This window comes from Lotus japonicus, chromosome 6 (assembly GCF_012489685.1).
Source record: "Lotus japonicus ecotype B-129 chromosome 6, LjGifu_v1.2".
Taxonomy (NCBI): Eukaryota; Viridiplantae; Streptophyta; class Magnoliopsida; order Fabales; family Fabaceae; genus Lotus; species Lotus japonicus.
The window spans coordinates 58726125-58754020 of NC_080046.1; the positions used below are offsets into that span (position 1 = coordinate 58726125).

The 27896-nt window shown below is 39.5% G+C and overlaps 1 protein-coding gene across 3 annotated transcripts; it reads left to right on the forward strand.

The window, feature by feature from the left end:
- The first annotated feature begins 231 nt into the window (after positions 1-231).
- Positions 232-27667, forward strand: LOC130726070 (uncharacterized). 3 transcript variants are annotated; one of them, XM_057577293.1, is made up of 19 exons: positions 232-538; positions 3174-3277; positions 3502-3588; positions 3674-3749; positions 3826-3900; positions 4202-4255; positions 5058-5117; positions 5240-5356; positions 5867-5961; positions 6077-6279; positions 6527-6624; positions 6783-6886; positions 6990-7155; positions 7245-7367; positions 18435-18517; positions 19986-20127; positions 26108-26137; positions 26586-26656; positions 26739-27208. In XM_057577293.1, exons 1-19 carry the CDS (start codon positions 500-502, stop codon positions 26824-26826), a joined length of 1815 nt encoding a protein of 604 aa, XP_057433276.1. In that variant the 5' UTR covers positions 232-499; the 3' UTR covers positions 26827-27208. The 3 variants fall into 3 exon arrangements, with proteins under 3 accessions (XP_057433276.1, XP_057433274.1, XP_057433275.1); XM_057577291.1 differs by having other exon boundaries at positions 234-538; positions 26788-27667; XM_057577292.1 differs by lacking the exons at positions 232-538; positions 3174-3277; positions 3502-3588; positions 3674-3749 and having other exon boundaries at positions 3837-3900; positions 4206-4255; positions 26788-27667.
- Positions 27668-27896: the final 229 nt, after the last annotated feature.

Below are 27896 nucleotides of genomic sequence, written 5' to 3' on the forward strand. Positions count from 1 at the left end.
ATAACCTGATAAAATTAACATAAATTATATAACAAGAATTTCGAAAAATAATTATCTCCACATATATATATATATATATTTTTTTTTTCTTTTCAAAATTCAATAACCATTAACCAATAACCATATGAACTGGCATCATTTTTAAAAAATAAATTTAAAAATGAATCATACATAAACTCACAAATATATATATATATATATATATATATATATATATATGATGATGATGATATGAAGATGGGTGTAATATTAATATCCATCACCATCGTTATCGTTATTCACTTGTTGTAAACGATCTTTCTCCCGCGATTGAAGGTTGATTTCGATTCCTCTCTCTCTCGATTGGATCTCCCTCACTCGCTTCATCGTTTCCGATTCTAGGGTTTTCCTTCCTCCTCCGATTGATTCGTTGCCGACGAGGGGCTAGGGTTTCTCTGCTGCCAGATCCGTCTTCGATTTCCCCTGTATCCTCCTCGGAATCCTTCAATTCCATTTCATCATGTTTTGGCGTATGGCTGGTTTGTCCACTGCATCTCCGGTGAGTTCTTGAATTCTCTAATTGGAATTCGATAGTTTTGATTGGTGCATGTGCAAATCCCTGTTTGATTATACAGTTACGCATTTCGATGTTCTGGTCAAGTTTGTAGTTACTGTGAAATCAAGTATTGGACACTGGTGTAATATTTGTTTGAGAATTGTCAAAATCTCGGTGCAGTGTTGAACTTATGGTAGGCGTGATTGTTTTTGGCTGAGATTTATTGATGTTTATGGAGTATGTAATTGATCAATGAGAAGCGGGGAGGGCTTAGGATTTGGGTTTTTTGTGGGTAGATGAATGCCATTAATGTTTGTGTATCCACTATCCAAGTTGGTCATGATTTTCATTAGGGTGAAAATGGGGAGCTTCGATTTGTTGCCTTCAACTATGATCTTGGCAGAAATCTCTATCTGTTCTTGTTTCAAGATTTGGGAAGATAATGGGTGGGGAATATTTCATTCTTACAGGCTTATAGTTGAAGGTTTTGCCAGTATTAGTAGACTGCAGTTTTATGACACTGCTCAGTCGACGCTGTTATATAGTGTATTAGGTTGGAGAGAAAGGCCCATAATTTTAAATGTGTTATATCTCCATAGAGATAAGATTGTATTTTTGTCGTCAGTTTGGTGTTTTGCTTGAGGGATTTTTGTCCTGATCCATTTTGACTTGGTTCTTTTTTATTTATAGTTTGGAGGATTACTTATCCTCTGCCAGATGTACTGTAATACCTTACCGCATGATTTCTGGGAAGGCATTTGTTTCTAAGACCGCAATTCATATGTACCTTGTGCATTTCCAACATTTTCTTTGATATTCCAATATCATTTTTCTTGTTGGTAGTTAATTTTTGCTATCTTTATTTCTTCCTTACCCTTTGATTAGTAACTTACACATGTGAGCAAACTTCATTTTAAAATCGAGTTTATTAGAAAAAAAGAGTGAAAGTACATCAATAAGGAGAATGAGATGTTCTCCAAGATAGAAAAATAAAGGTACATAGAGAACAAGAAATAATGCAGTAAAGCTGCTCAATTCCTCTGCATACACATGTGACCGTGTCCCTTGTCATGGTTAAGTTGGATTTGAAACAGTGTTATCAAATCGCGATTGCGGACCATCACTGTGAGCCAAAAATCCGCTATTCGCCCGCTATTGGCGAATAGCGGAAATAGTGGGAACAGCGCGCTAGCGGGCAATAGCGGCGTCGCGATTAGCCAAAAATCCTCTACGCCGTTATAGCCGCTATTTGATAACACTGATTTGAAACCCTTTCATTATTGTTCTTGAAGGGAGATTGTTTATGATTACAGTATATTGACAGCTATGTTGTTTATTCAAGTTATTTTGAATGCTAAACTTTTTCTAGGTGTTACTGTGAAAATGCACAGTAGAATCAGAGAAAGATAATTGAAAAAATGATGTGTTAAAGGAATCATAGTCAGGACTTGGTGACAAATGATGGTGGTTACAATTGTATATGTAACTGTAAGATCATGTCGAGCACTCAAGGTCCAACATGGACTAGAGATATGATCAAAATAGTTCTTAATAGATCTGTTATTGGGCCACTCATGTATGCCCAATCCTTCAAACTTTATGCTGTAGATGTCCAGCCCTGGTCATGGGGGAGTTGATGTCGTAAACTAAGTAGAGTTATGGCTGAAATAGTCCTTATGAAGGGTAGAGCAATCATCATCCTTAAGCTAGCTTTAGGCGTAGAGTTAGATCTTACCCAAATTCTTAAGAGGTTATAAGTCTTATAATTTATATTTCCATCTATGCGAAATGAATGGTTGTAAACATTACTAGTGCTCATATGGTGGGGTGAGATGAGGAAGTATCATTGTTTTAAGGCTATTTGAATGAGGAAGGATTGGAAAATCAGCTTTAAGTACCTCTGTGTGTGTGTATTTTTGTTTTTTTTATAGCCATATTAGAATGAGATGTCTCAAATTAGTATTTTTGAGACATCTGGTAAGCTGCATTAAAATTTGAATTTACAGCTATAAATTCTAGGGTATAGTTTCAGATGATATTGTTGAAAACTGTAAATGAGAAACTGATTAACATTGATTTGTAAAAGCTACAGATTCAAGAGATTACATCAGTATTTATAGAAGAGCACTTAGCTTGTTGATCAAGCTTAACAATCCTAACTGATTCTGTTATGACAGCTGTTATGACAGCTCAGCATAACTAACTATGACAGCTAACACTAACTAACCCTATAACTGACTGCATACACAGTCAGCAAGCTAACTAACAGTAGCTTCTCTTACACGTTACATAGTGTACTCTAATAGACCCCCTCAAACTCAAGGTGGTGAGGAAAGGATTTTCTTAGCCACATGGAGTTTGGAACGAAGAAGCTCAAACCGGGTTGGAGAAAGAGCCTTGGTAAAAATATCTGCAAGCTGGTCTTCAGAAGGAATATGGTGAACAAAGAGAGAGCCATTCAGCACCTTTTCCCTGACAAAAAAGATATCAAGCTCCATATGCTTTGTTCTGGTGTGCAGAACAGGGTTGTGTGTTAAAGCAACAGCCCATAGAATCACATTATTTTTATATGAAATTTGAATACCAACTGGTTGACACTTGACAGATTTTATTGTTTATTTGGTGTATTATGTTGCAGGTGGAGACCATTTTGGATAGGGAGAATTTTACTTTGGAGGAACTACTTGATGAGGATGAAATTATTCAAGAATGCAAAGCTCTTAACAGTCGCCTTATAAATTTGTAATGGTCTTTCTTTTTTCCACTATGACGGTTGTGTTTCTGCTTAGAAACAAAACTACAATGGTGTAGTTTTTAGTTGCTTTCCCTGTTCTGTCGTGTTTGGGATAATTTATTCCCTTATTGGTTTCTTTTAACTGCGGTCTCTTAATATTATATGATTGGTTAATTACACTAGTATTATGATTCATTTTGCACTTAATGCAGTTTTATATTCTCTATTGCAGCTTATCTGGAAGAGCACAGGTTGAACAATTAATACGATACATTGTCGAAGAAGCTCCTGAGGATACTGAAAAGAAACGAACTTTTAAGTAGGTTGCTCAAGTTGAGATTGATTAAGTTTCTGGTTTGCTGGATATTTGCATTGATACATAGATTGCTGTTGTTTTGTAACAGGTTTCCTTTTATTGCTTGCGAGATATTTACTTGTGAGGTTGATATCATTCTCAAAACTCTTGCAGAAGAGGAAGAAGTAAGGCATCAAACTTGTGTACCCTTTTAAGTGGACAATCATTTTTAGTAGAACTAACTGCATTCTTTCTTGGCAGTTGATGAATTTGTTGTTCTCCTTTTTGGAGCCAAATCACTCCCATAGTAATCTACTAGCTGGATATTTTAGCAAGGTACTGATTTATTGAAATTTGAAGTTCACCGCATTTTTGGTTATGCTGTTGAATAGGTTTTGGTGTGGCGGGCAGAATTGGGCTTGCTTAGAAATAAACCTTTTAACTCAATAGTTACTTATGCTTTCTGTCTCCAAGACTATTTTCCCTCAAAACGGGTCCTGGTTGAGTTGGCCAAGAACCCCTTTGAAATCACAATTGGCAGTCTGTTTAATTTTCTTCCCAATAATTTTTATTTTTATTTTTGTTCTTTTTACAAATCATCCTTGGCCTTGTTTTTATTAATTTCCTATGCTGCTAGGTAGTTGTATGCCTGTTGCTACGCAAGACAGTTCCTTTCATGCAATATGTTCAAGTAAGTCCACAGCATCTTCATTTTTCTCACTCTGAGACATATATGTTTCCATGGCATGTTTTTATCAAATTGAATTGTAGTGTGCAAATGATTATTGCTGGACAAGATTCATTTTATTTTAAGTAATTCTAATCAATTCATCTTGAAAAAATGTTCTTGTTATTGTCCCCTGATCCATTATCTCTGTCTGTGCCCATGTGCCATAAGTCTGTTAAGAATCTGGAGAGAGAGAGAGATTACTATTTAATTATGATTTGATGATTACAACTGATACAATCAGATCTATCTAGTCTGAGAAGGCTTGCTGCACAAGCAGCTACAAACAATCTACAACAGCCTTACAACTGAATGTTAGTAATTACAACTGATACAATCAGATATATCTAGTCTGAGAAGGCTTGCTTCACAAGCAGCTACAAACAATCTACAACAGACTTACAATTGAATGTTAGTAACAACTCTGTCAGTAACTACAATCAAATGACTCTATATCTCTATCAACATATGCAGTCCTTTTTATTCCTAGTGTACAATTGTATAGTAGGAGGTCTAATGTAATAAAACTACCGGACATGAGTTTAGAATGTAGGTCTGAACTTTTGCATTTCATGATACATGATGTCCTTTTACTGTGTTATACTTCTGCATAAAATTTCATTTTATATGTAGGTAAAATTGTTAGAATATTCAGGAAGACCTCATAATACCATATTATCATCATATCTTAACCTTAGAATATGTTTAAGTATTTTGGATAATATTTGATCCATATTTCGTTATATTCCCTGATATGTTTATCCAGGCTCACCAAGAAATTGTGAAGAAACTAGTTGAGTTGATTGGCATTACATCTATTATGGAGGTTGGTTTTTGGCTAAATTTATTTCCATGCTTTGCTGTATATTTAGCTCAATAAACTAAATAGCTCAATTTATATTGTTTTGTGTCTAGTTCTAGCAGTAATTCCTCTTTTCCTCTAACCAGGTTTTGATACGGTTGATTGGTGCGGATGAGCACATGTATGTAAATCATGTGGATGCTATGCAGTGGATTGAAGACACTGATGTGCTTGAAATGATTGTGGACAAGTTCAGCTCTTCAGTAAGTATTATTGATTTTCCTAAATCTGTGTTGAAGGATCTTGGTATATTAATGTTTGTAAATATTAAGACTGTTACAGGATTTGGATGGATATATTAAAAAGTAATATTTTGTAGTTGATACGGAATGCATAAGAAGATTGACTATGTGAATATTCAATATGCATTGGTGCTATACAATTTTCTATGCTCTGACGGCCACTGCCTTCTTTTAAAAAAAAAGATTATATAATTTTCTATTATGGACTGATGCAGTTTTATCCCTCTTGTTTTTCTTCATTTGATGTAAGATGTATATTTCTTTGTGTGGTTAAATTTCTATTTATGAAAATTCTGTCTGAGGAATAATATCAGAATTTCATATAAAAGTTGAACAAAGTGTGAATGAAGTATTAGAGATCAAGTGATGAAAGAAAGCACCAAACTCAGTTATAAAAGTTTGAGTTTACATTAAGAAGGCCAGAAAATTCATTCATTTTGAGTGTACGCTCCTTTGATGTGGCTTTTACAGAACTCCCCAGAAGTGCATGCTAATGCAGCAGAAACACTTTGTGCCATTACCCGATTTGCTCCAGCGGGGCTTACTGCCAAAATATCCAGCCCAAGGTAGATTTTCAAATACATTTTTTTCTTTGTTAAAAATGCAATTCTATATCAGTTTTTCATAATTTGAAGTTTATGCACCCTTTTCTATGTGTAATATCTGATATCCTCTTTGCAGCTTTATAGGAAGATTATTCCGACATGCTCTGGAAGACTCTAGGCCAAAATCTGTTCTTGTTAACTCTTTGTCTGTATGCATATCCTTGCTAGACCCTAAGAGATTTGCATTTGGAGCTTATAATACTTATAACCGCCAAATAACTAACGGATCTGCTGTAACTGCAAATCCCGAGACTGTTGAAGGCATGCTAGAAAGCCTAGGTAAGCCTTCCTCCATCACTTTTTTTCTTCAAATAACCTGTTAAAATTAGACATTGTTGAAATTATAGGTTTTAGATAAGAAAGGAGGGAAGAGAGAGAATACAGACTTAGAAATGTGATTATGGTTTGATAAAAAATAGTAGCCATGTGTTGTCTGCACGTGCATGCTTGTTCTGTATTTTTGTTAATTATAATGCGACTGTTTCTACTGGAGAAAAGAAACGCTGATCTGCCTCTTATCCTGCAGGTGATCTACTCAAACTTCTAGATTTTTCTTCCGCTGACAATCTCTTACTAACTACTTTTGGCAAGTTACAACCACCTCTTGGAAAACGTCGTTTGAAGGTAAACAGACTATTGGACTTATTGCTTTTGACTATTTGAGTCTATTGGTAATTGGCAGATGAGTTTTGAACATTTACTGTCACAGTATTCTTGATTTTCAGAAGTGTTGAAAGAATTTTGATCTTTGTATAATATTAACTTAAAATATGCTCTTTCAGATTGTAGAGTTTATATCAGTCTTAATAACTGTTGGTAGTGAAGCTGCTGAGAAGAAATTGATTGATCTTGGAGCAGTAGAAAGAATAATACACTTGTTCTTTGAGTAAGTTTAACTATTCTGTTCCTTTAAAAAAAATTAACTATGCTGTTATCTTGTGCTAAAGGTATTTGATCTCATGCCTTGATACACTGTTTGAATGGTGTAGGTACCCATACAACAACTTTCTACATCACCATGTAGAAAATATTATAATGTCATGCTTAGAGAGCAAGAATTCTTCTCTTTGGGAACATATCCTCCGGGATTGTGATTTAGGAGGGAAAATTATCCAAGCAGAAAAGCATGTTACATTGGAAGTGGATACAAACAAGGTACACGATCTATGTCCCACCCGCAGACAAATATTTGATAAATGGATATTTTTAATTTTCTAATTTGTCTCTGCAAAATATTCATGCAGCCAACAATACCTGCTGAGGGTAAATCCCCGCCCAGGATAGGAAGCATTGGGCACTTAACCCGTGTATCAAACAAACTTATCCAGTTAGGAAATAACAACAATGCGATTCAGGAACATCTGCAGGTCTGTTACTTTGTCTTCAGCAATTTCTGTTGTCGGTTTATTGATTGTCTAAATATGTACATTGCTATATGCTATTTAGTATCTCTTGGTCTGTTAAACTCTCTAAGATATGTAACTGAATTTCATTATTGAAAAGCTAAAGATTACAATGAGTGATCTCAGTATTTATAGAGAATACAAGGCTTGCTAAGCAAGCTACCAACTCTAACAGAATCAGTTATGTGACAGCTGTAATGACAGCTCACATGACAGCTGTATTGACAGCTCATTCTAACAGAATGTAACTAACTCAAATATTAACTATACTACTAACAGTAACTAACTTCTTAATCAGAGTAATGTGTACTCTACTCTAATAGGCCCCCTCAAACTCAAGGTGGGTGAGAAATGGATTTCTCAATCACATTGAGTTTGTCACGAAGAGTTTCAAAACGAAGAGGTGAAAGAGCCTTTGTAAAGAGATCTGCCAGTTGATCAACTGAAGGAATGTGATGCACAAAAAGAGACTTGTTGAGAACTTTTTCCCTCACAAAGAAGATGTCAAGCTCCATGTGTTTAGTGCGGGTGTGTAGAACTGGATTATGGGTCAAAGCCACTGCACCCATGTTGTCACAAAAGATTTTAGGAGGAGAAAAAGGAATCTGCAACTCCTGCAAAAGTGACTGAACCCATAGCAGCTCAGCAGAGGTATTGGCTAGGCTTCTGTATTCTGCTTCAGTACTGGAACGAGCCACTAAGGTCTGCTTCTTGGAGCTCCAAGACACAAGATTAGGGCCAAAGAAAACACAGGATCCTGATGTTGACCTTCTGTCATCAGGATCTGATGCCCAATCAGCATCACAAAAGGCCACTAGAGAAACAGGAGAATGAAGAGAACAAGGCTTAAGATGCAGCCCATGATGAAGAGTACCCTTAAGATACCTTAATATTCTCTTAACAGCCTTCCAATGATCTTCCAATGGCTGACTTAGAAATTGACAAACTTTGTTCACAGCAAAGCTTATCTCAGGTCTGGTTAAGGTGGCATATTGAAGTGCTCCTACAATGGATCTGTAAAGGGTAGGATCAGCAAAGTAATCTGCTCCATATTTGCTCAATTTGGCACCACCAACCATAGGAGTAGAGATGCCCTTTGCTTCTCCCATATCTGCTCTTTCAAGTAGATCAGTAATGTACTTTGTCTGGGTCAACAATAATGACCTGTCCTGAAGATGATGCACCTGAACACCAAGGAAATAATCTAGCAGTCCTAGCTGCTTCAAAGAGAACTCAGAATTGAGATTCTCAACCACTTTCTGCACAAGAGGCAAAGAGTTGCCTGTAATGATGATATCATCTACATAGACTAGGATGTAAATGCTGCAAGTTGCATTGTGGAAAGTGAACAAAGAGGGGTCACATCTACTAGGTTTGAAGCCATACTTCACAAGAGCTGACTTTAACCTTTCAAACCAAGCTCTAGGGGCCTGTTTGAGGCCATAGAGAGCTTTGTTCAACTTGCAAACAAGAGTCTTATCCTCATTCTGAAATCCAGAAGGTTGTGTCATGTACACCTCCTCCTGAAGTGCACCATTGAGAAAGGCATTATTGACATCAAGCTGATGAATATGCCACTGTTTAGTGATTGCAAGAGAAAGAATGAGCCTAATAGTAATAGGTTTGACCACAGGGGAAAATGTCTCAGAATAATCAAAACCCTTCACTTGATGATAGCCTTTGGCTACAAGCCTTGCTTTATATCTATTGATAGAACCATCTGCATTCTCCTTCACTCTAAACACCCATTTGCATCCTATTGGTGTCCGATCTTTGGGTAGAGGAACCAATGTCCAGGTATCATTACATAGTAATGCATTATACTCAGCCTTCATGGCTGCCAACCACTTAGGGTCTTTGAGTGCTTGCTTGGCTGTAGTAGGTTCTGCCTGAGTGAGGAGCAAGGTTGGATGCAATCTGGGCATGATTATGCCAGATTTTGCTCTTGTCTGCATAGGATGAATATTGCCCACTGGAGGTGAAGGCTCAACAGGAGAAGAGGGTGCTGAAGCTGTGCCTGAGGCTGCAGGAGAAGCTTGGACTTGCTCTTGTGCAGAAACCTGAGCCAGAGAGACAGGTCCTGAAGACAAATCAGAGTCTGAATTGGAGGTTGTAGGCTGAGCAGCAACTGGAACTGGAACAATAGGTATTGTTGAAAGAATGCCACTATCTGGGAGGTCAGAGTCAGTGGAGGTAAACATGGCAGGATAAGGAAACTTTACTTCATCAAAAATCACATCTCGAGAGATAAAAATTCTGCCATCACTGTCCATGCATTTGTACCCTTGATGAGAGGAAGAATATCCAATAAACACACATTCCTTAGACCTCAAGGAGAGCTTGTTGTGAGTGTAAGGTCTTAAATGAGGGTAACATGCACAGCCAAACACTTTGAGAATCTTATAATCAGGGAGAGTCTTAAACAACTTAGAATAAGGACTCTCATTGCCCAAAACCACAGTAGGAAGCCTATTAATTAGAAAAACAGCAGCCAAGAAAGCATGATCCCAGTATTGGGATGGCATGTTAGCATAAGCCAGCAAAGATAAACCAGTTTCTATGATATGTCTATGCTTCCTTTCAACACTACCATTTTGATGGTGTGTGTAGGGGCAAGTGAGCCTATGGACAATGCCAAGTTTGGTAAAATGAGAGGTAAGAGGTTTGAACTCAGTACCATTATCTGTTTGGACAGATTTCAGTTTCAAGCTAAACTTTAATTCAACCATGGCTTGAAACTGAAGAAAAACAGAATAGGTTTCAGATTTTTGTCTTAGGGGAAAAATCCAAGTGAACCTAGAATAAGCATCCACACAAGTCAAAAAATAAGAATATCCACATGAAGAAACAGTAGAGGCAGGACCCCATAGATCAGCAAAGACAAGTTCTAGAGGTGCAGTATAAACAGTATGAGAGGAAGAAGAGGGTAATTTGTGAGACTTTGCCAAACAACAAGCTGAACATACTGAAAACTTTGCTTTATTAGGTACTGGTATCTTACAAACAGTTAAAGCAGAATGCAAAGCCTCATGATGAGGATGACCTAGCCTATTGTGCCACAAGGCATAAGAAGTAGTAGTTACATCAGAGGTAGTATTATGAGTAGAAATACTAGGACTAGGTACATTAGAAATAGGTAAAGAAGCAGTATTAACAGAGGAAACAGCAACTGGAATTGGAACTGAGGAAGCTTTAACAGAACTGGCTGGAGGAAAAGTTGGAGTATGCATCCCCTCAAAGATGTATAGACCATCTGGACCAACAGTACCCTTGAGGAGAACTCTAGAAGTTTCCTGAGATTTCACAACACAATAGGATGAGTGAAACTCAAAATAGACATTATTATCCTTTGCAAATTTACTAACACTGACTAGATTCTTTGTGATATTAGGAACTAAAAGAAGATCACTAAGAGTGAGTGTAGTATTTTTGTGATAAGGAGAAGGAAAAGAAGCTGAACCAATAGAGTGGATTGGCAAACCTTGTCCATTCCCCATTAGAATGTGATCATTACCAGTGAGAGAGACACTATCAGAAATCACAGATGCATCATTGGTAACATGATGTGTTGCTCCAGAGTTAGGAAACCAGGAGCTGAGATTTGCTGCAGCAGGAGAAGTAGTAGGACCAGTAAGCATAGCCTGTGGAGCTCTGGCTGGAGGATTTGCAGGCCTAGGATTGCCACCAGGAAATTGTGCAGGTGTAGGATGCCACTGTGTACCACCATAAGGGGAATGACCAAAGGACTGAGCAAAGTTGCTCATGTTCATGCCTGAATTCTGAGGATACTGGCCTAACATCATGCCAGGAAGATGTCTAATAGGAAAACCAGAGAAAGAGAAAAAGATTTGCATATGAAATATTCACTATGAATTGTTAACCGATACAATGAGGATTGAATCCTTATATAGGATTGAAGAAGCTTGCTCTACAAGCTAAACTAACAGCTAAGCTAACTCTAACTGAATGGTAACAACCTCTAACAGAATTGACAGCTGTTCCTCTAACAGAATTGACAGCTGTTCAAAACAGAATTAACAACTGTGTCCAGCTGGCATTCCAGCTGGCACACACACACTAAGCATAACCAATATTTTCATATCACCTATATACTCTAATACACCCCCTCAAACTGAAGGAGGTGACAAAAGCTGAAGCTTGTCAACTACATTCAGTTTGTCCTTGAGCTGTAGAAACCTTGTTGGGGAGAGAGCTTTGGTGAAGATGTCAGCTTTTTGATGTTCAGAGGGCACATGCTGAACAAGGAGACTCTTGTCCTGAACCTTCTCTCTTACAAAAAATATATCCATTTCCATATGCTTAGTTCTGGTGTGCAAAATAGGATTGTGAGTCAGCAACACTGTGCTCATGTTGTCACAATAAACTGTAGGAGTAGTAAAGGGAATTTTCAGTTCTGTGAGTAAAGATTGCACCCATAACAGTTCTGCAGTAGTATTTGCTAGACTCCTATACTCTGCCTCAGTGCTTGACCTTGCAACCAGAGTCTGCTTCTTAGCTGTCCAAGAAATAAGATTGGAACCAAGAAAAACACATGAGCCTGATGTGGACCTGCGATCATCAGGGTCAGATCCCCAATCAGCATCACAGTAGGCAATCAAAGGGAGAGGCCTGGTCATGGAACATGGTTGAAGAAGTACACCATGAGTAAGAGTGCCCTTTAGGTATCTTAGAATCCTTTTGACAGCTTTCCAATGCTCCTCATGAGGTTGTGCCAGAAATTGGCACACCTTGTTGACTGCAAATGAGATTTCTGGGCGAGTAATGGTTGCATATTGAAGTGCACCAACTACACTTCTATACTCAGTAGGATCCTTTAGAACAGAACCTTCATGTTTGGAGAGTTTGACGCCACATTGCATAGGAGTGGAAATAGCTGCAGCATCAAGCATGTTGACTTTGGTGAGAAGGTCTGAAATATACTTAGTTTGATTCAGCAGCAAGCTTCCACTAGTCAAATGAGTGACTTGAACACCCAAAAAATAGTCAAGTTGACCAAGCTGTTTTAGAGCAAAAATAGAATGAAGTTGAGTTGTAAGTTGTTGAATGAGAGTCATAGAAGCCCCAGTGATGATGATATCATCCACATAAACAAGCATGTAAATGCAGCCTTGTGAGGAATAGTAGGTGAATAAGGAGGGATCACACTTGCTGGCTTGGAAACCAAACTTGATGAGAACCTCTTTCAGCCTATGAAACCAAGCTCTTGGAGCTTGTTTGAGGCCATAAAGGGCCTTTTGCAACTTGCAGACCAGATTCTTGTCCTTGTGCTCAAAACCAGGAGGTTGTACCATGTACACCTCTTCTTCCAACACACCATTAAGAAAAGCATTGTTGACATCCAGCTGTTGTAGTGGCCAGCCTCTTGAAATAGCAAGTGAAAGGATAAGTCTCACTGTAATAGGCTTCACTACTGGGGAAAAGGTCTCAGAATAATCAAACCCTTGGACTTGACTATAGCCTTTAGCCACCAGCCGTGCTTTGTACTTGTTGATAGAGCCATCAGGATTCTCTTTGATTCTGAAAATCCACTTACACCCCACCGCTGTTCTGTTAGTTGGTAGAGGAACAAGAGTCCATGTACCATTGTTCATAAGAGCTGTGTACTCTTCTTGCATTGCCTTATACCACTTAGCATCCTTCATAGCTTGCTTGACAGAAGTTGGTTCCATGTGAGTAAGTAACAGAGTGGGTTGTAACCTTGGCTTGACAATTCCTGATTTGGCTCTAGTTTGCATAGGATGACTGTTAACAGCCACTGGAGGAGCTGCAACAGCCACTGAAACAGGAGTATCAGCTGGCTGATCATGAGCAGAAGATAATGCTGGGGAAGTATCTGCAGAAACTGATGAAGAAGGAACATCTGCTGAAACAGTAACACTTGGAGGCTGCTGCAGTTGTGGTGAATCAGCTGAACCTGGTGAGGAAAAGCCAGAACTAGCCAATGCAGGTGGTGTAGTGTGTGAAACTATAGGGATAGTAGATAAAGGGAAAAACTCAGCTGAGGTAGAAGAAGTAGTCTCATCAGGAAAAAGACTAGGATAGGGAAAGCGATGTTCATGAAAAAGAACATCTTTAGAGATATAAATTCTACCAGATTGATCCAAACACTTGTATCCTTTGTGATTAATTGAGTACCCTATAAACACACACTCTTTGGAATGCAAAGACAATTTAGTAGAATTATAAGGTCTAAGAAAAGGAAAGCAAGCTGACCCAAAGACCTTTAGACTCTTAAAATCAGGATGTTGACCATACAATTTGAAGTAAGGACTTGCACCTTGTAAAGTTGTTGTAGACATTCTATTTATGAGATAAGTGGCAGCAAGAAAAGCATGATCCCAGAAATGCAAAGGCATTGAGGCATGAGACAACAAAGCTAAACCAGTTTCAACTATATGCCTATGTTTTCTCTCTACACTCCCATTTTGATGGTGAGTATGTGGGCAGGTAAGTCTATGAATAATTCCCAACTTCTGAAAATGAGAGGATAAGGGTTTAAATTCCCCTCCCCCATCAGTTTGGACACTCTTAAGTTTGTGACCAAACTGCAACTCAACCATAGCTTGAAAATTGATAAAAGTAGCACAAGTGTCTGATTTTCTCTTCAAGGGAAATATCCAAGTATATCTAGTACATGCATCAACACATGTTAGAAAATATAAAAACCCACAAGAGGATTCCAGAGAGGCTGGTCCCCACAAATCAGCAAAGACAAGTTCAAAAGGAGTATTGTAAACTGCAGTAGAAGGAGAAGAAGGTAGTCTATGAAGTTTACTCAGACAACAAGCCTTGCAAAAGGAAAACACACTTTTATTATTTGGAACAGAAACATTACACAAAGAAAGAGTATGTTTAAGTACATCATGATGAGGATGACCTAATCTTGAATGCCACAAATCATAAAGAGAAATGCTACTACCACTATTACAATGTGCTGAACCAGAAACAGTAGATGAAACAGGAACAGAATGCACATCATTATTGCACTGAGTTATACTAGAAACAACAGGAGAAACAGAAGCAGAATGCAAACTAATAGCAGAAGTTGCTTTATTTTCTGCAGACTTGGAAGCTAAGCAAGCCTGTGAAGACCTTGACAAAGACTGAGAATGTAAAGAGGACAGAGAAGAAACATTGACAGCAGGTTGTGAGCTAGCTTTGGTGAGTGGTCCATCAAAGTAGTATAGACCATCATCTCCAACAGCACCAGTGAGAAGAAGCTCATAAGTGTCCTGATGACGAACACAACAATGATTGGCATGAAAAGTGAAGAAAACATTATTATCACGAGCAAAACGACTAACACTAACAAGATTTTTAGTTATAGAAGGCACAAGAAGAAGCTTTTTAAGAATTAAACTAGCTGTAGGATTAAAAGAAGAAGGAAGAGTGGCTGAACCTATAGACTGGATTGGCAGTCCTTGACCATTTCCCACCAGAAGCTGATCCTGTGTTGGTGATGGAATATGATCCACAAAAATGCCTGGATTGTTAGTCACATGGTGAGTGGCTCCAGAGTCAGGGCACCAAGCTATCTGTGATGAATTCTGTGTAGGAACAGTAGCTAACATGGCCTGAGGAAGCATTCCAGTAGAGACTTGTTGCTGTGGTGGCCTAGGAAATTGAGGTGATGGAGCAGAAGGTGCTGAGAACTGACCCTGAGGAGTCCAAGGACGAGCAAATTGCATTCCAGCAGCTTGTGGATAAGGCATTTGTGGAATACACCAAGGAGGCCATTGAGGCATGCCAGAAGGTTGAATAGCACCTGAACCATACTGAGGAAACACTGAATTACACGAAGCATAAGGAGAAAACCCAAAATTGGCCATAGAGGGAAAACCCCCAAATTGCATTGAAGGAAACCCTAAATTGACACCAGGAGCAGGGTAATTCTGACCAAAATTCCCAGATTGACCAGAATTGGTACTGGAATTAGCATGAGGACTAACTCCTGAGGGACGCGACCAACAAGAAGCTGCATCATGGCCCCATTTGTTGCAGTAAGTGCACTGGACATTGCGTCCTCTTCCGCGCCCGCGTCCTCTGCCATAGTTTCCAGAATTGCGATTTTGATCATCGCGATTCCCATAACCAGAGTCAACAGCAGCATCGACTGGCTGGAAAGGAGCGACAGCTGTCGCTGGAGGTTGCGTCGCTGGTGGCGGCGGCGCCGGAGCAGGCTGAGTCCACAAAGCTTGTGGCGGCGGCGCCGGTGTTGTAGAAGACGCAGACGGCGCTGTCGCTTGCGTCAGAAACACCGAAGGAGTGGTTTCTGCGAGTTTCTTCTTCCGCATCCTGTCAAACCGCGCTTCATGAGAGATCACCATGGCTTCCACTTCAGAGATTGTGTAATAGGTGGTTTGATTGTAGATAACAGTCATCAAAGCACTGTATTCTTCTGAGAGACCATCGAAAATCGCTTCTAGATGATCACGAAAGGTGACAGGTTCTCCAATTGAAGCAAGAGTATTCACAATTGTCTTGATTCTTTGCAGAAACTCAAAAGCAGTTTTTGTACCTTTTGTGATGTTCTTCAGTTCATTCCTCAACTGTGTTGACTGAGCACGTGATTTTGCATTGAAGAATGAGTGAATTTCTTCCCAAATCTGCCAGGAGTGCACACACTGAATCACATTTGGAAGAATTGAAGGTGAAAGAGTAGAGAGAAGCCATGTGAAGAGGAGTGAATCTTGTTGCTCCCAATCTGAGAATGCAGGATTCACATTCTCTGTGATCCTATCTGCATCAGTCAAGAACTTCTCAGGAATCAGAGGTGGATCTTGCACAAATTTCTGAAGCTTGTGTGATCTGATGACCCCTTCCACTTGTTGTTTCCATGAATAGAAATTGGAGTCATCGAGCTTGATGCTCAATTTGTGAGAAAACGCTTGAGAGAGAGTGTTTGTAGAAGAAGAAGAAGAAGGTAAGGAAGGAGATGAAGCATCCATAGCCATGGATCTTAGGCTCTTGATACCATAATAGGAAAACCAGAGAAAGAGAAAAAGATTTGCATATGAAATATTCACTATGAATTGTTAACCGATACAATGAGGATTGAATCCTTATATAGGATTGAAGAAGCTTGCTCTACAAGCTAAACTAACAGCTAAGCTAACTCTAACTGAATGGTAACAACCTCTAACAGAATTGACAGCTGTTCCTCTAACAGAATTGACAGCTGTTCAAAACAGAATTAACAACTGTGTCCAGCTGGCATTCCAGCTGGCACACACACACTAAGCATAACCAATATTTTCATATCACCTATATACTCTAATATGTGCCAGCTGGCATTCCAGCTGGCACACACACACTAAGCATAACCAATATTTTCATATCACCTATATACTCTAATAATGTCCAAACTGAGAATTACCAAACTGAGTAGGATTTCCAAATTGTGGAACACCATAGAAAGGTGAGAATCCAAAGTGTGGGAGCATTTGTGGATGCATAGGCATAGGCATGCCATAACCAGAAGATTGCATACCAAACGAGCCACTGGATCCTGATGAACCACGATGATAGCAGATGCTAGCATCATGGCCATACTTGTAACAGATCTGGCATTGAACACCACTGCGATTACCGTTTCTTCCACCACGAGAGTTACGACCACCAGATCTACCACCATAACCACCGCGAGAACGAGAATCATCATATCCACCACGATTATCATAAGATCGATCATCGTAAGAGTTGTTGACAGCACTAGAAGCATAGTTAGCTTCTGAGGATGCAGTCGACTGTGTAGAGACAGTCGACGATGGTGTCGGCGCTGGCGATGGCGGCGCTGGAGGCGTTGGCGGTGGCGCAGCCTGAGCGAGAAGCGCTGACGGAGGATTTGCACTCATCTGACGAGTACGAGAACGCTCAAGGCGCGCTTCATGCGCGATAACCATGGATTCAACATGCGAGATCGAGCAGCGATCATCGCGATTGTAGATTACAGTCAAGAGATGACTGTAATCCTCAGGAAGACCGTCGAAAATAGCCTCAAGGTGCTCGCGATAGGTAACTGGATCTCCGATGGAGACAAGCGCGTTCACAATGGACTTGATTCTCTTGAGAAACTCCGATGAAGTCTTCGAGCCCTTGGTTATCGATCGCAACTCGGAACGTAGTTGCGTGGATTGAGCAAGCGATTGTGCTTGGAAGAAGTCGAGCACTGCTTCCCAAATCTGCCAAGACTGAGTGCAGTTGACCACGGTTGGAAGCACTGATGGAGAAAGAGACGAGAGAAGCCATGTAAACAGTGCAGAATCTTGTTGTTCCCAGATCTGATATGCAGGATTTTCCACTGCATTCACGCGATCATCCTCACTGAGCCAGCGAGGTGGAATCTTTGGATGAGCAAGAAAGCTCTGCAACCTGTGCGTGCGCACGATGCCTTCAACGTGCTGCTTCCATGAAAGGAAGTTAGAATCATCAAGCTTCAGAATAAGCTTGTGAACTAGAGAAGTAGAACTCAGTTGCGGTTGAGCAACCGCAAGCGGAACTGGAGTTGCAGCTGCAGAAGCTTCATCAGCCATGGCGATGATGAAGAAGAAGAGGAAAAAGCGAGAAAAATCAGAGAGAAAGATCCCAAGGATCGTTCAGCGCTCTTGATACCATGTTAAACTCTCTAAGATATGTAACTGAATTTCATTATTGAAAAGCTAAAGATTACAATGAGTGATCTCAGTATTTATAGAGAATACAAGGCTTGCTAAGCAAGCTACCAACTCTAACAGAATCAGTTATGTGACAGCTGTAATGACAGCTCACATGACAGCTGTATTGACAGCTCATTCTAACAGAATGTAACTAACTCAAATATTAACTATACTACTAACAGTAACTAACTTCTTAATCAGAGTAATGTGTACTCTACTCTAATATGGTCAATTTTTTCTTTTCCCAGTTAGTAATTGCCAGCTGTTTTGATATTATATTTGAATATAATAAATGTTAGAAGTTCAGTCCATAATCTTGAAGCTCATTTTCAATTTTTTTTGTTAAAATCTTCAGGGCAATAGTGAATGGACAGATTGGTACATGAATGTCCTATCAAGCCGAAATACTGTGGAAAATGTCTATCAATGGGCGTGTGGGTATGTTGTATTTCTTTACCAGCAATATCTCATGGTTTCCTTCCTGCCACAGGGTTTTTTTATGGGTTTTCTTGTCTTGCGGAGTGATTAAAGAAATGTTGTGCTGTGTTCTTTTCATCTTGTTTTATTCTTTCATTTTTTGTAGGATGATCCTTCATCTTGTACTTTTCTCTTCTAATAATCGACATCTAGAATATTACTGGAATTGAGGCTTTGTTTGGATTTGTGAACCGGGTTGAATGTAGTGGAATAGAATAATAATTGTTCTATTACTTGGATTGTTTATAATATGATGCAATACATTCCATTCTGTCAAATAGCTCCCAATTTTTTCATCTGCAATTTGGGGTGTATGGGGTGGAATCAATCTTTTTTCTCGATTCCATCATCGAAAAATTCAAACAATGTAATGGTAAATTTATTCCGATCTGACCTATTCCCCTCCATTCTATTGCATCCTGTTTCACTTCATTCCATTCTCCATTAATTATCATAATATAGCTTGATGAATGATCTATTTTTCCTTCTTAAAGAAACTACATTGACAGATTGACTTCCCATCATCCTTGCTGATGAAACTACTGAATTGTTGATTGCATACTTCAATTATAATTGTATGGATATTTTATTGGGATATTTTAGAAAATTTTATGGCAACTATGATAGAACTGAATTCTAATTTTAAGATAATTCTAATATAACTATTAAAAGCCTGCTAAGCTTAGATTGCCAAACCCTTCCCTTGTATCGTGGGTTGGTTTTGCATTTTATGCTTGGAGAATACCAGTCACTTTTTGTCACTCTTTTCTTCTGATATGGCTTGATAGTATTAAATTATAATTAAATCAATTATTTGGTTAGTTAGAAGAATAGATATTTGGTTGGTTAAAAGTGCTTAAGAAATTGACTTGAATTGGAGAAGGTAGAAAAGGTGGTACACAGAGCTATCTTAGGAAATTTAGCTTAAATAATTAGCTTATGTAAAAGTTAAGGTGGAAGAAAAGAGGGGGCAAGGGGATTCTGATTTGTTATCTTTTAGGGAACTGAACATTACCTTTCTTATAGAAAGAGGGAAAACCCTCAGAAGGAGAATTATCTTCTTTGGCCGTTTTTGTGTAATTCTATGTCCAATAAGAAGCATTCTTTCTTTTAACTGTTTTCCTCAAACCTCTTTGTAAACTCAGAACCCATTTCTTGGGTTCCTAACCTGTGGGACAGAACAGAATTGGATGAGTTGTGGACTTGTGGTAAATGCTTGTTACATGCTTTGAAGCAACACGATTGAGTTGGAGCCTGATCTTGACTTCTATTATTGAAATTTTCTTATTATTGTTTGTATTATGATATTTTGAGGCAACTTTGGAGTGATTATACCTCTTTAATGGACATCTTCTGTATAGGTCATAACATGTGGTTTTGTTTGTTTTAATAGACACTTCTGATGATTTTAAATTAATTGATGTTACAGGAGACCAACAGCATTGCATGACAGGACTAGAGATAGTGACGAGGATGATTATCAGGATCGGGACTATGATGTTGCAGCCCTAGCAAATAACTTAAGCCAGGCTTTCCGTTATGGCATTTACAATAATGAAGACATGGAAGAGGTACAGTCCCCTTCATGGGGAGCACCTGTATTGTGCATTTTATAGGGTTATATTTTATCAGTCTGAACGGATGAACAACATTTGGAAAATTTCATTGAGATTTATTGGAGGATTACTTTACCAATTTAGATTGGAATTTATTGCTGCCTGTTAACACTTTTAAAATCGTTTTCTTCATGACGACTGGAAAATACCTACCAATTTAACTGAGAATAGAACGGCTAGTCTGTGTGTTAAGAACTAGAGAGAAACTGAAAAGTGTAACTGAATTGTATTTGATTTTTGGTGATTGATACAAGATACACTCTAAGATATTTATAGAAGAAAACTAAGCTTGTTCTACAAGCTATTCTTAACAGAGAAGAGAGTGAGTGCGATTCAGTTATTCCATAACTGAATCTCTAACTGACTAACAGTCCTAACTGCCATGTCAGCACACAACTAATGTGTATTAACTAAAATACTCTAATACACCCCCTCAAACTCAAGGTGGGTGAGAAACTTGTTTTTCAGCCACATTGAGTTTGTTCCTAAGGTCTTCAAACCGAGTAGGTGATAAACCCTTGGTGAAGATATCTGCAACTTGATCAATGGAGGGCACATGATGAACTTTAAGGGATTGATTGATGACCTTCTCACGAACAAAAAATATATCTAACTCCATGTGGTGAAGATATCTGCAACTTGATCAATGGAGGGCACATGATGAACTTTAAGGGATTGATTGATGACCTTCTCACGAACAAAAAATATATCTAACTCCATGTGTTTTGTACGAGTATGGAGCACAGGGTTATGAGTTAAGGCAACTGCTCCCATGTTATCACACAGAATTTGTGGTGTAGTGAATGGAACTTGAAGCTCATGCAGCAAAGATTGGATCCATAGCAATTCTGCAGAAGTATTAGCAAGGCTTCTGTACTCAGCCTCTGTACTTGATCTGGCAACAAGAGTTTGCTTTTTAGAGGCCTATGAGACTAGATTAGGACCAAAGAAAATACAAGAACCAGATGTGGACCGCCGATCATCAGGGTCTGAACCCCAATCTGCATCACAAAAGGCCACCAAAGAGGCTGGTGAAGAAAGAGAACAAGGTCTAATATGCAGACCATGGTGCATAGTCCCTTTGAGGTACCTAAGGATCCTTTTTACAGCCTTCCAATGCTCTTCAAGAGGCTGGCTGAGGAATTGACAGACCTTATTAACTGAATAGCTAATTTCTGGTCTAGTGAGAGTTGCATATTGCAATGCTCCAACTATGGACCTGTAAAGAGTTGGATTAGCAAAGTAATTAGCACCATACTTGCTCAGTTTTGCTCCACTAACCATAGGTGTAGAGATTGGTTTAGCATCAGCCATTTCAGCTCTTTCCAAGAGATCCCCAATATATTTTGTTTGAGTGAGAAGAAGAGACCTATCCTGAAGATGATGAACTTGAACACCTAGGAAGTAGTCCAGTTTTCCCAATTGCTTCAAGGCAAACTCAGAATCAAGTTGTGTCACTATTTTCTGGACCAAGGGAAGGGAATTCCCAGTTATAATTATGTCATCTACATAGACCAAGACATAAATGCAGCAAGAAGTAGTGTGATAGGTGAAAAGAGAAGGATCACAACAGCTGGATTTGAAACCATATTTGACTAAGGCTGACCTTAGCTTTTCAAACCAGGCCCTAGGGGCTTGCTTAAGGCCATACAAAGCCTTGTTAAGCTTACAAACTAAGCTTTTATCTTGCTGTTGAAAACCAGGAGGTTGAAGCATGTAGACTTCCTCTTGAAGAGCCCCATGGAGGAAGGCATTGTTCACATCCAATTGATGGATATGCCAGTGCTTTGTGACAGCCAAGGAAAGAATTAATCTTATAGTAACTGGCTTCACTACTGGGGAGAATGTTTCTGCATAATCAAAACCCTCAACTTGGTCATACCCCTTAGCCACAAGTCTGGCCTTGTATCTATTGATAGAGCCATCTGGATTTTCTTTAATCCTATACACCCATTTGCATCCAATTGCCTTTCTATGAGATGGAAGAGGCACCAAAGTCCATGTATTATTGGCAAGTAAGGCATCATACTCAGCTTGCATTGCCTTCAACCACTTGGGATCCTTCAATGCTTGCTTGGTTGTAGTTGGTTCCATTTGAGTGAGTAAGAGTGTAGGATGAAGCCTAGGCATAACAATCCCTGACTTTGCTCGAGTTTGCATGGGATGAATGTTTCCAGGAGCATGTGTTGGTGAAGAAACAGGGGAGCTCACTGCTGGAGCAGGAGAGGCTGAGCTACCAGAAATCTGAGACCTTGTAATGGACTCCAAAGCAGGCATGGTGTTAGCTGAGGTTGCAGAACCAACATCTGAGAAAGAAGGCTGTCCAAGAGGAGTAGTCACCCCTGAGTTGTGAGGCTGCTGATGAACTTGAGAAGGCAAGTGGTGCTCAGCAGAAACCAATGGTATTGTAGAAGAAATACCAAAAGAGCAAGAGTTAGAATCAGGTGAAGAAAACAACTTGCTGTAAGGAAAGGAAAACTCATTAAACTTGACATCTTTAGAGATGTATATCTTTCCATCACTAGCTAAACACTTATAGCCTTGATGTGAGGATGAATATCCAAGAAAAACACACTCTTTGGACCTAAGCTCCAACTTGGAAGGATTGTAAGGCCTTAAGTGAGGATAGCATGCACTCCCAAACACCCTTAGAATAGAATAATCAGCTGGAATTTTAAACAACTTATGATAAGGACTGAGATTATCTAAGACAGGTGTTGGTAGTCTATTGATAAGAAAGGTAGCTGTAAGAAAGGCATGATCCCAATATTGGGTAGGCATATTAGCACAGGCCAACAAAGATAAACCAGTTTCAACTATATGACGATGCTTTCTCTCCACACTACCATTTTGATGGTGTGTGTGAGGACAAGTAAGTCTATGATCTATTCCTAATTGAGTAAATTGTGGGATTAAAGGTTTGAATTCAGTTCCCCCATCAGTTTGTACAGACTTTACTTTTGTTCCAAATCTTAGTTCAGCCATTTTCTGAAATTGAAGAAAAACAGAAGAGGTTTCTGATTTCCTCTTGATAGGATAGATCCATGTAAACCTTGAAAAAGCATCTACACATGTCAAAAAATAAAGACAGCCACTAGAGGATTCAACAGAGGCAGGTCCCCATAGATCAGCAAAAATCAATTGCAAAGGTGCATCATAAACAGTTTTGGAAGAAGAAGATGGTAATCTATGAGACTTAGCAACACAACAAGAATGACAAACATGAAACCTTGCTTTATTAGGTATTTGAAATCTTACAAGTAGAAAGAGCAGTTTGCAGAGCCTCATGATGAGGATGCCCTAGTCTATTATGCCATAAGTCATCAGGACTATGACTAGATACAATACTAGAAGGGAATTCACTAGCATGTGATACATTAGGTATGGACTGAGAAACAGTAAAAACAGAAGGAACAGGAACAGGTGGAAGATTCTTGAGGAATGAGGAAGAGTGCATGCCATTAAAGAAGTACAAGCCATCCTTTCCAAGTGAGCCATGAAGAAGAACCTTAAAAGTGTCCTGTGATTTAACAACACAATGAAAGGGGTGAAACTCAAAGAATACACCATTATCTTGTGCAAACTTACTGACACTAACTAGGTTCTTAGTAATATCAGGAACAAGCAGTAAGTTTTTAAGAGCAAGAGTTGTAGTAGTATTATAAGGAGAGGGAAAGAAAGCAGAACCAACAGATTTGATGGCCAAACCTTGACCATTTCCCATGAGTATCTGATCAGTTCCAGCAAGAGAAACACTGTCTGAGAGAGCTGAAGCATCATGAGTGACATGATGAGTGGCTCCAGAATCAGGAAACCAAGTTCCTAAGGTAGCAGGTTGGCCTGAGGAGAGTGGCCCAGTCAGCATAGCTTGCGGTGCCCTTGGCTGAGAAGCAGGAGTTCTAGGATACATGCCAAAAGGAGTGGAAGGTGCATAACCAAATGCAGATGGAGGCATCAATGCACTGTAAGGATTATGAATCCCAGTGCCATAACCTGGAGCAGCAAAGGGAGCACCAAACTGTGTTGGTGAACCAAAAGGAGACATTCCTCGAAATGGTGAATATCCAAACTGAGGAAACATCCCAAAGGATGTGTTGAAGCCAAGAAGTGAGGCCAAAGCAGCCTGTGGAGGCATTGCAGGTTGTGAAGAAGCATTGGATGAAGAAGAGGTATTGCCTCGATGATAGCAGGTGCTAGCATCATGACCAAACTTATGACAGATCTGACACTGAACAGATCTATCACCACCGCGACCTCCACGATTCGAGCGTCCACCACGTCCTCCATAGTTATTGTAAGATCCACGATCTCCATAGCCTCGAGAGTCACTGGATCTACCACGATCATCTGAAGCGTGCGAAGAATCAACAGTACTAGCAGCATAGTGAGCTTCTGGCAAAACCGGTTGTGAAGGAGGTGTAGTCACCGGAGACGACGCTGCAGGTGTCGCCAGTGGTGGTGCACTCTGAGTCGACGGCGGTGGAGCAACCGCATGCGTCAGAAGAGGAGATGGCGGAGCTACTTGGAGTTGAAGCGTGCGCGTACGCTCCAAGCGCGCTTCATGCGCGATCACCATAGCTTCTGCCTGAGAAATCGAACACGGTGACTCGCGATTGTAGACAATCGTCATCAAGTGACTGTAATCTTCTGGTAATCCATCAAAGAGTGCCTCAAGATGCTCGCGATACGTCACAGGATCTCCAATCGAGATCAACGCGTTCACGATCGACTTAATCCGCTTCAGATACTCAGAGCAAGTCTTCGATCCTTTGGAAATCGAGCGTAACTCAGATCGAAGTTGCGTGGACTGAGCTAGCGACTGTGCTTGGAAGAAATCGAGCACAGTCGCCCACACTTCCCACGATTGTGAGCAGCTGACCACCGTAGGAAGAACTGTCGGTGACAGAGAAGAGAGGAGCCATGTGAAGAGCGCTGAATCCTGTTGCTCCCAAACAAGATACGCAGGATTCTCCGCTGCAGCGATGCGATCCTCTTCACTGAGAAATCGCGGTGGAATCTGTGGATCCACGAGGAAACTCTGCAAGCGATGAGTTCTGACGATTCCTTCAACGTGTTGTTTCCGCGAGAGGAAGTTGGAATCATCAAGCTTCAGCGTGAGCTTGTGAACCAGTGTTGATGAACTCAACGGTGCAGCCACCGAAACAGGAACTGGAGTTGCAGGATCTTCATCAGCCATGGCGATGAAGAAGAAGAAGAGAAAACAGAGGAAGAGTCCTCAAGGATCGTACCTCGCTCTCGATACCATGTTAAGAACTAGAGAGAAACTGAAAAGTGTAACTGAATTGTATTTGATTTTTGGTGATTGATACAAGATACACTCTAAGATATTTATAGAAGAAAACTAAGCTTGTTCTACAAGCTATTCCTAACAGAGAAGAGAGAGAGTGCGATTCAGTTATTCCATAACTGAATCTCTAACTGACTAACAGTCCTAGCTGCCATGTCAGCACACAACTAATGTGTATTAACTAATATACTCTAATACTTTGTTAAGGAAGTTCTAAAGATGTAAAATTTGAAATCTTCTGTTTGGTAATAAAGACAACCTTCAAATTTGCAACATCATATGCTTTCCATACTCTAATACATAGTTTTGCCAGCTTTTTTGAAATTTGCTTGGCTTCCAGGTGCTTTTATAGATACAATATATTCTGAAATTCTATTAAAACCAGCTGCTTCCTTGTAGGCAAAATTTCTCCAGTAATTGCCAAGTTGATCTTTTACTCATCATTCTTGTCATTTATTTTATATAGAAAGTTAAGTTCTTGATGGCTGATTTAAACTTTGGTTGTTTAATTCTTTGATTATGTTTTGTTTATGGGATTGGTTTGATGCTGTTGCTTATCATGATTTTGTGTCAATATTAGTTGTAGTCATTGGTTCTTGATTCCTGATCTTCAAATTTGTGTTTCAGGTTCATGGTTCTCTTGAACGAGATGATGAGGTATACTCTTATTTCCTCTCAGATATTTATTCGGAGTCTTCTTGAATTTGGGGTGAAAATGAATATATAATTGAACCTGTAGAAGTTAATACTTGGATAAATTTTCTTTGTAAAGCAATTTGTCTAAGATGGTTAAAGTATTAATATTATTGCATGTGATTATTGCTTCACCAGCATATTGGAGAGGTTGTCTCACTATTACATCACATACATATCTTCTCACATCAATATCTGGAGCATAGGCTGTCAATTGTGTCATACCTTGTTTAAGGGTGCTTTCAGCCAAGTCTACAGTCACATCATATATTCATGTGTTTATCTTATTTATTTAGTTTTGATTTCTCTTGTTTGTCTTAATGACTTGATCAGTTGTGATATTTCTTTAGTGTTTTGGTTGATATATGATTCGTGATCATAATAAAACATCTGATATTATGTATTCTGGCAGGATGTCTATTTTGATGATGAATCTGCTGAAGTTGTGATATCTTCTTTGCGTTTGGGAGATGACCATGAAAGGTAAATGCTGTGTCTCTGTCTCGATCATTCATGTGTCGGTTCACTTCAAATTGAACTCTTATGCCTGGTATCTGTTATGAAGTTTCTTACGCTCCTTCAATATACTCCCTTACATGTCCTGGCACAAGCAGCGGGTCTCTTTTCACAAATTCCAACTGGTTTGCTTTTGAGGAGGAGAGAGATCGAGAAGCCAATGAACGTTCGACTGGCTCCCTTGCTTCTCCATCACCTAATGCTGAGGAAGGTGCTAACAATGCCAGTGCAGATGATAATGTTGTTGCTGGTGACGATGAGGACTTAGCCGACACTGCAACATCTTCTCCGGAAGTAGGACCGAAATCAGAACCTGGTGGAACTGATAAACCAGTTGAGTGGGTTGAATGGAGGGAGTCTTCAGATGCCAATGACCCTTCTGATGTTCCTCTGAACGGAGAACCTGAGACAGCATCAGGAAACAATGATCCCCCTTCTGATGTCCCTCTGAACGGAGAACCTGAGACAGCATCCGGAAACAATGATCCTGATGCAGCTGATTCATCATCACTGCCATCTACAAAGGATGAACAGATGGCTGCTGAGCCATCAGTATCACCCGACAAGAACCCTGACCCAAGTATTGAAACCTCTGAGCCAACTCAAACGGGAAGTGAAACTGAAGGAGACAGAAGCAAGGACACTGCAGATGACACAAAAGCAACTGAAAATATAAGTAGCTAATCTAAATTCCTCTGAATTGGCTTGGGTGGCTAATTTTGCAACATTAACCAGGTGGGAAGATACATTCTGGAATCTGGCTGGGCGAGAGTATTTAGGACCTCTCTGCACGCAGTTTTATTTTTTTATAGGAATATTGATTTTTTATTCTCACCTGCTTCTGAAGCTAGAAATTCAATACCTAATGAGGCTTTATAGCTCATGGTTGTTAGGTGCTACTGAATTGTTCACCTGTTCATATCAATATTTGTCTCGCCCACTGAATTTTCAATTGTTCATATAAATCTTTGTTCCCAAGTGTTTTTGGTATGCAAATGAGTTCCCTGTTTGACCTGTTCGATCTAAATAACCATTTCCTTCCTGGATTGGTTAACTCCGAGCTCAGGTCACAGATCTGAGAAAGCTGATTGCACTTCAGAAAGCACGCTGAAGAAGTAAAAACAGGGCGACATGTTCTGCAATTAATAGTTCTCGCATGAATAAGTTGTATAGGTTTCTTTAAGATAAATTGAGAGAATTATTTTAG

What these genes read in the sequence shown, in the direction of transcription:
- LOC130726070 (XM_057577291.1), top strand. Translation starts at nt 500, where the DNA reads ATGTTTTGGCGTATGGCTGGTTTGTCCACTGCATCTCCG. An exon ending in GCATTACATCTATTATGGAG is followed by an intron (nt 5,118 to 5,239) that starts GTTGGTTTTTGG and finishes TCCTCTAACCAG; the next exon opens with GTTTTGATACGGTTGATTGG. An exon ending in GCCAAAATATCCAGCCCAAG is followed by an intron (nt 5,962 to 6,076) that starts GTAGATTTTCAA and finishes TCCTCTTTGCAG; the next exon opens with CTTTATAGGAAGATTATTCC.